The sequence below is a fragment of the Anguilla rostrata genome, chromosome 3 (genome assembly GCF_018555375.3).
Source record: "Anguilla rostrata isolate EN2019 chromosome 3, ASM1855537v3, whole genome shotgun sequence".
NCBI classification, from domain to species: domain Eukaryota; kingdom Metazoa; phylum Chordata; class Actinopteri; order Anguilliformes; family Anguillidae; genus Anguilla; species Anguilla rostrata.
The window spans coordinates 73,438,190-73,446,603 of NC_057935.1; the positions used below are offsets into that span (position 1 = coordinate 73,438,190).

Genomic DNA, 8,414 nt, shown 5'->3' on the forward strand with positions numbered 1-8,414 from the left:
CGGTTAATTTACATCATATCTGCCTTAGTATAACGCTGCGTACCGGTTTTTAAACAGTAGTCTGCGTAACAGGAAGCTAAAAATCAGAATGCATGTCCTCTCTTGCCTTTCTTCCGCAAATGATCAATCGTCGCAACGTTGTAAACGCTGGCGGCCCTTCGACAAGACGAGCTGACGACCAGCCGCCTGTTTCTGCTGCACTGAGACGAGCCAGAAGCGCGCGCATTCTAAAGTACCCGCCCAGTCGTTTTTACGGAAGTTGTACGTCATCTGTGTGTCATATCCTTCACGCGCCAAATTTGTATTGTTTTGATCGGGAGCGAAGTCGAGGGTAGGAGACAGCGCGCAGACAAGACATTACATATTTACTCAGGTTAAATTAAATTAAATTAAAATGTCGGAACAAGCTGGCTACTCCCCCAGCTTCAAGAGACCGTCTGATATCCTTCGTCTGAGAAAGAAGCGAGCACGCAGCGAGGGAGTCGGCTCCGGCGGCCGGAATTCAAGCGCTAGTCCTGGGTTATCTGTGCCGGGGGTCCGTCCCTTTTCCCCCGGCTCTTTGCTCAATGGTCCGCCTCGGCCCGGTGGCGTGAAGCGCAGGAACCCATTCGCCAACCTCGAAAACACCTACAACAGCCCAAAGAAGAGAGCCGTGGTGCGGTCCGAGGGAGATGCGTACTCTCTGGGTTGCAAACCTTTAATAATTGAAGCCGAGGTGGAGAACCAGGCGGAAGGGCCAGCACGCCGGGACACGCAGCAGTTCACTGAACGACTCCTCCACGCTGAGAAACGCTACCAAGAAGCTCCGGACAAGGTGCAGTAGATGCTGACGGCTATATTATGTAACTGGATAACCCGCTTGTTACTTATGATTTACCATACATTTATCGGGGAAGCATCTGTTATGTATGTTTAATCGCACAGAAAAAGATCATTAAAAAAAAAAGATGAATTATAATCCAGAACAACGCATAATTGAAGGAGCTGTATTTGAGAGAACGAGACTGATCGCATGTGCTGTGTGCTTACTAACATACTGCCTGATATTTCAGCTGTTGTCTGAAGTCTGCCTGTGCTTTCCTTAGCAGAAACAGACCTCTGTCTCCGAAGACGATTCTCTCTTTGAAGACGATTTGTTTGCAGACGAGAAAATATCTCCTCCTATACTGACAGTGAGTTTTCAGGCCGCGAAGAGCGCCTTCTATTGTAGCCTGACACTGTTTCATTTTGTGGAATTATATAGTGGTTTGCTCAGTTAGTTTAATGCCAGGTTCTTGAAAGGCTTATGTATAAGGTTTTCTAGATTATGCTGCATGAATCGTATTTTGAAAAACTATATTTTTATTATGGTTATTTGTCAAATAGTTCAAATTGACTACAAACTTAAGCAGCTCTATTTATAATCAGTCAGCTCAATAACAATGCACAGGGAATGCATAATGAATAGGGAAGCTGTACTGCCTGTCGTCACTGTATCGTTATTGGAAATTATTGTGCTTGTGTAGTTGCTGTTACTCTACCTGCTGTAATGATTGTGCTTATGTAGCTGCCATTACTCTAGCTGCTGTAATGATTGTGCTTATGTATCTACTGTAATGATTGTGCTTATGTAGCTGCTGTTACTCTAGCTGCTGTAATGATTGTGCTTACGTAGCTGCTGTCTCTGCAGATGCTGTAATGATAGTTTTTTGCACACAGATGTGTTTTAGGACAGGTTGTCTTTACAGCAGTTTCCTGCAGAACTGGCCCAGCTGGTCAGTCTGTGATGGTGCAGTCAGGGAGAGTGCAGGCAGGCAGGCAGGCAGACAGACGGACAGATAGGCATGCAGGCAGGCAGGCAAACAGACAGACAGGCAGGCAGGCAGACAGGCAGACAGACAGACGGACAGATAGGCATGCAGGCAGGCAGGCAGACAGGCAGACAGACAGACGGACAGATAGGCATGCAGGCAGACAGGCAGGCAGGCAGGCAGACAGGCAGACAGGCAGGCAGACAGGCTGCTACGCTGTGACCATAGACATGCTAATGCTCCTGTGTCTGCCCCAGAGCCCACTGGGCCATGGCTCCGGTGAAATGGCTCCCCATGTCTGTGTGGAGTACCCGGCTGACTGGAGCCTGAAGACTCGCCTCCTCTTCACTTCTCCTCTCTCCTTCTCCTGGGCGGAGCAGCTGAAGGCCGGGGAGGAGGCGCAGGGGCTGACCCAGCACTGCCGTGCCACGCATGTCCCGCTACCCCAAAATATACAGGTACCCCGCAGCCTGTAGCCCAAAAACATGCTGTGTGCTAGTATGGTGTGTGTGCGTGCGTGCGTGCGTGCGAGTGAGTGTGCGCGCGCGTGGTGTGTGTGTGTGAGTGAGTAAAGGGGAAAGTGTTCATGCTTGCTTTTTAAGCTGTGCAGCAGAGCCTGATGACAGTGATGCATGGCGCATGCATGTCGCATGTTTTTATGTTTGTGCTGCAGGAGCCCCGCTGCAGCGTGGAGCTGCGCTGCTCCTTCCAGCAGGCCCTGCAGTACTGGCAGCACCCCTCCCTGCCCTGGCTCCCCCTCTTCCCCCGCATCGCCGCTGAGAGGAGGTTCTCTGGCAAGAGCGCCCCCTGGGCTCACGACCCGGCACTGCAGCAGAGTCTGATGAGCGAGTGGTGAGTGATGGCTACCCTGCACTGAGGCATCATGGGAAATGGCACACAAACCTGTGAGTGCGTGCGCACAGGTGTGTGTGTGTGTGTGAGTGAATGCTGAAAGTGTTCTGATTTGCATTAAGTTCTGTAAATTCATGCAGAGGTCTGACTGCGAGCCTGACTCTCTCTCTGTGACTCTCTCTGTCTCTCTGTGACTCTCTCTCTGTGACTCTCTTCCTCTCTCTGACTCTTTCTCTCTGTGACTCCCTCTCTCTCTCTCTGACTCTGTCTCTGTCTGTGGTCCCTGCAGGGCGGTGAGCTTCACCTCTCTGTACAGTCTGCTGAAGGCTCGGCTCTGCCCGTTCTTCTACCTCTGCTCTTACCAGTTCACCGCACTATTCCGCACCTCCGGACTGAGCGGCACCTCAGCCATCACCGCAGTGCTGTCCCCCACCACCAGGGGGCTGCGTGAGGCCATGCGGGCAGAGGGTGGGTGCTCCTGTGTGTGTGCGTGTGTGCGAGTGTGTGTGAGTGTGAGTGTGTGTGCATGTGTGCGAGTATGTGTGTGTGCGCGAGTGTGCGAGTGTATGTGTGTGCATGTGTTAGGGTTGGGTCGGTTTCTGGTTTTGCCGGTCCGGTCCGGTCCGGTGTACGACCTTAAACCGGTTTGATTTCATGCGAACCGACTGAACCGGCATTTTTCATTATGAGACGTAGCCTACTGGCAAATGAAAAAGTAGCCTACATCAGCAACCTGTGCCGACGGCGCTAAATTAAACTTGTATTGCATTAGTAATAAACAATATGACAACGTGATTAACATAATATTATGTTTGTTTATAAACGGAGCCACTAGTGTCTGAGTGCAAAAAAAAAAAAAAAGATTGACAGGCCTGCGCTATTTAGTGCCGAGGCCGGCAACAAGGAAATCCAATTTCGTTATACAACGGCTTGGCTGCATACTCGATTCTGATTGGTCCAGGGGTGGGCATTATTTCTCAGTAAAGGGACACCTTGGCCTTTTAACAGTTCTAAAATCAATGTGCTACAAAATCCAGCATTCTAAAGCAGTTTAAACAGCAACTTTCGCTTTTGAATTCTTGTTACATCCCCTCCCGTTTTCCATGTCCAATTTCACAATTGATGGCAACGTTGAATCACATTTCTAGTTACTGTTGCTAGCTTTACAAATCGGAATCGTCCCTTATTTGGACAGTAGAATATGCGTTACGCATTTAACTCATGGTTACGGACGCATTTTCATCCGTATGTTTGTGAACGATTGCGTTTATAGTAACCGCTGTTTTGAATACAATTCAATAGTTAGCTAGCTAGCTAGCCGGGATAACAAGCATGCCGTGAGACCATTCTGACCTAAAACCAAGAATTTTAATATTGGCTAGGTGACAAGTGACGGCGAACCTATCATAAAGCTAGCTGGCATTCAAAACCCGCTTCAGAGGGTCTTAGAAAGACGTTATGTATACACTGCGCGACCACACCATTTAGAAAGCAAGACAGTGCTAGGGAGATTAATTTGATTGACCTATGGTTTCATGCAGTTTTATCAAATAATGTAATGACAAAAATGACCAAAATTGGTGCTAATTGTATGGTATAAAACGAGAAGGAACTATTTTTTCTTGATAGCATCATTGTTTTGATAGGATTAACGACCAGAGGTTTTTGCTTAACAACGGTTCAAATAGAACTACCGACCAGAGTTTTTGCATAACGACGGTCCAAATAGAACTACCGACCAGAATTTTGCTTTAAAACGGTAATGCCCCTACACTCTCATTCATGGACTCTCATTATGTTCCACTCGGGAGCGGTTGAGTCACGTGCGACGCCTAGTGGTAAAATTCGGTATTACCGGTCCGGTCCGGTATTTGGCTTAATATCAAACAGGTTTGAAAATTTTTACATCGGCCCAACCCTAGTGTGTGTGCCTGTGTGTGTGTGTGTGTGTGTGTGTGTGTGTGTGTGCGCGCACGTGAGTGTGTGAGTGCATGGTGTATTTGCAGGGACTGTAAACGTGGTGACTCTGTGTGCAGGGATTGACTTCACACTCCCCCTGGTGGAGGAGAAGAAGAAGTGCAAGAATCCCCGCTCTACTGCACATCAGACTGGAGAACACGGAGCTGAGTAAGAAACGCGCATACACACACACTCTCACTCACTCACTCACTTACACACACTCACACACAGTCCTTGTGGGGACTTCCCATTGACTACATTCATTCCGTAACCTCTAACCCTAACCCTAACCCCAACCACTACATGCCTAACCTTAACCCTAACCCTAAAACAGTCTATTGTCCCTGTGGGGACCAGCAAAGCATAATTTTCCTCATTTTTCTATCCTTGTGGGGACATTTGGTCCCCATAAAGATAGTATTACACATTCACACACACTCACTCTCTCTCTCTCTCTCTCTCTCTCTCTCACACACACACACACACACACACACTCTCTCTTTCTCACACACACACACACTCACACTCTCTCTGTCACACACACACACACTCACTCACTCACTCACTCACTCACTCACACACATACTCTCACTCTCACACACACTCTCACATACACACACACACACGCTCTCTCTCTCACACACACACACTCACACACATGCACTCACACACACACGCACACTCACACACACACACACACACACACTCACTCACTCACTCGCAGACACACACATACACACACACTCTCACGCACACACACTCACTCACACGCACACATACACACACACACACGCACACGCACACACACACACTCACATACACACACTCTCTCACACACACACACACACACTCACTCACAGACACACTCACTCACTCACACGCACACACTCGCACACACACGTCTCTATATCTTTTTCTCTTTCACACACAAACACACACACCCTCATACTAATACTCACACATGGTGTCACACACTCTCAAACACATACACACTGCACCCACGCCTGTCAGGTGTGATAAAGAGTCTTGCTGTTGTAGGCCCAAAGAACTGGCTGAGGAAGAAGATGATGAAGAATATGGTGAGGAGGAGGAGGATGATGAAGATGGTGGTTTCTCCTGGCTGAAAGAGATGGGGGTTCAGGACAAAATAAAAAAGCCGGATTCCATCTCCATCAAGCTGTATCCTTCAGCCTTCTGTGTGTGTGTGTGTGTGCGTGCATGTGTGTGGTTATTGCGCATGTGTGTGTGTGGTTATTGTGCGTGTGTGTGTGTGCATAGTGTTTGTGTCAGTGTGTGTATAGTGTGTGTGCAGTGTGTGTGTGTGTATAGTGTGTATATTGTGTGTGCAGTGTGTGGGTATTGTGAGTGTGTGTGGTTATAGTGTGAGTGCATACTGTGTGTGTGTTTATTGTGTGAGTCTGTATAGTGTGAGTGTGTGTGTGTGTTTATTGTGTGTGTGTATAGTGTGTGTGGTTATAGTGTAAGTGTATGTGTGTGTGTGTTTATTGTGTGAGTGTGTATATGTGTGTAGTGTGTGTGGTTATTGTGTGTGTATAGTGTGTGTGTGTGTTTGTTGTGTGAGTGTGTATATGTGTATAGTGTGTGTGTGTATGTGTATATAGTGTGTGTAGTGTGTGTGTATCTCCTTGACTCTCTCAGGCGTAAGGAGCACAGTGAGGTGAAGCTGGACCATCGGCCCGAGTCTCTGGTTCTGGTTCAGGGCTCCAGCACCTTCACCCTCCTCAACTTCCTCATCAACTGCAAGAGCCTGGTGGCGGCGGCCGGGTCCCAGGCTGGTCTGCCCCCCACCCTGCTGGCCCCCAACCCCTTCAGAGGGGCCACACTGCACGTACTCAAGGTCAGCCCCTCCCCCTCCCCCTCTCAGGTAGCTCCACCCCCTCTGCACATGCTCAATCCTGTCCCTTACTCCACCCATAAACTTTTGGCTTCTCCCCCACACTACACTCAGAAACATGTGGCTCCTCCCCCTTTCCCTGAGCATGCTTTGGTCAGCTCCTCCCCTTTCTCACCCCCCTCCATTCCAGCTAAAACATTTTGATTTGCATACTGCCCTAAGCGAATGAGCCACACCCCTCTGTGAGGATCTGTGAAGAGAGCTGACCCCTGACCCCTGACCCTTGCCCCCGCGCAGGCGCGCAGTGTGAAGGTGAAGACGCAGGTGCGGACGGGGTATCAGGACGTGAGCAGCCTGGAGGTGACGGGTCCGGTGATGCCCCACGCCCTCCACGCCCTGACCCGCCTGCTCCGCCCCGCACAGAGGGGGGGCTTCTCTGCAGGCCTGTACCCCCACGAGCCCACCGCAGTCTTCAACACCCCTGTGGGCCCCCCTGCAGAGCCGCATCTGCAGGTGAGTGTGCTTCGTCATCATCATCATCACACACACGCCCCCATCGCTGTGCTCCGTTGTGCAGAGTCTCTTCCCCATCGCCCTAACCCTAACCCTGTCGCCATGGTAACGGCCCTCCTGGTGGTGTGTCCTCTCCACAGGACACAGCGGCGCAGGATTTGGAGGGGTGCGGACTGCACCCCAGCACCGTGCGGCAGCTGGTCCAGCCATCCACCCTGGGAAAGAGCACACTCAGACACCTGCACATGAAAGAGTACTCTTACACCTGGAGCCTCTGAGTACTCTTACACCTAGAGCCTGAGTACTCTTACACCTGGAGCCTGAGTACTCTTACACCTGGAGCCTCTGATACGCGCACATACACACACACACACACACTGCCATTGTCAGGGCTACCTGGTGTCTCCATCACTGACGGACCGCTTGTTCTACTGCCAAACATTTTTACCTGAATGAGCCGTTGTCTTGTTTACATGAAATTTTATGTAATTAAATTAATTTTTTTTTAATGTTGCATGTTTCACTGTGATTATGTTGTCATTGGCAACAGTAGGATGAAATTCATGTTTTTAAATATTTATTTTATTTTATAAACTGCTTCTCAAATTCAAGCTATGAAAAGGTATGTGTATGTCTCTGTGACTGTGGGGCGTGTGTGGGCGTGCTCGTGTGTGTGTGTGTGTGTGTGTGTGTGTGTGCGCGCCTCGATAAACTGACTTTTATGGTTAAAACAGTAGGTTGGTTCCTTTATTCTCAGCTACAGGGCACTGGTGCTTTTCATGTTGACCATTTAAAGGTCACGTTGCACAGACGCTGTGGAACTTCCTGTGGGGGACTGTAGAGAAGGGACATTGACTTCCTGTTTTTAAGAAAAGAAAAGCAAAGATTGCTAGCATTGCAGGAGATTGCTCATAAATACAGGGACCTAATGGCATCGGTGGCTTAATGACAGTTACATCTGATTGTAGCACTGCTTGGACAACACGTATGTTACATAATCATGAAAGGGGAGTCTAAATCCGTCCCACACACCACGTTTTTAGATCCGTCCCACACACCACGTTTTTAGATCCGTCCCACACACCACATTTTTAGATCCGTCCCACACACCACCTTTTTAGATCCGTCCCACACACCACGTTTTTAGATCCGTCCCACACACCACCTTTTTAGATCCGTCCCACACACCACCTTTTTAGATCCGTCCCACACACCACCTTTTTAGATCCGTCCCACACCGTTTTTAAATCCGTTTAATTTCGACATTTCCCGGCCAGATCCTTTGTGTCTCACCATCTGTGCTGGGCCATGACGATATCGCCATGGCGACCTTGCCAAACGCTTCCTTCCTCTGGGGAGCTACACTAAAGATAAGATAAGCATCAGTGAGGTTCCATCTCTCTTCTGCTCTCAAAAGGTCTCAAAAGCTCAGCTATCTGTGAAAG

The 8,414-nt window shown here is 49.1% G+C and overlaps 1 protein-coding gene across 2 annotated transcripts; it reads left to right on the forward strand.

Annotated features, from left to right (window-relative positions):
* Nucleotides 1–262: 262 nt before the first annotated feature.
* LOC135251911 (protein downstream neighbor of son homolog) lies at nucleotides 263–7,482 on the forward strand. Of its 2 annotated transcripts, none has more exons than XM_064329776.1 (10): nucleotides 263–814; nucleotides 1,086–1,172; nucleotides 2,048–2,248; nucleotides 2,464–2,642; nucleotides 2,932–3,110; nucleotides 4,679–4,769; nucleotides 5,640–5,780; nucleotides 6,261–6,459; nucleotides 6,754–6,969; nucleotides 7,110–7,482. In XM_064329776.1, exons 1-10 carry the CDS (start codon nucleotides 395–397, stop codon nucleotides 7,245–7,247), a joined length of 1,851 nt encoding a protein of 616 aa, XP_064185846.1. In that variant the 5' UTR covers nucleotides 263–394; the 3' UTR covers nucleotides 7,248–7,482. The 2 variants fall into 2 exon arrangements, with proteins under 2 accessions (XP_064185846.1, XP_064185847.1); XM_064329777.1 differs by having other exon boundaries at nucleotides 1,089–1,172.
* The last annotated feature ends 932 nt before the right edge of the window (nucleotides 7,483–8,414 follow it).

Coding starts and splice junctions, on each gene's coding strand:
- LOC135251911 (XM_064329776.1), top strand. CDS start 395: ATGTCGGAACAAGCTGGCTACTCCCCCAGCTTCAAGAGACCGTCTGAT. Junction 815..1,085: donor ACCAAGAAGCTCCGGACAAG/GTGCAGTAGATG, acceptor TGCTTTCCTTAG/CAGAAACAGACCTCTGTCTC. Junction 2,249..2,463: donor CGCTACCCCAAAATATACAG/GTACCCCGCAGC, acceptor TTTGTGCTGCAG/GAGCCCCGCTGCAGCGTGGA.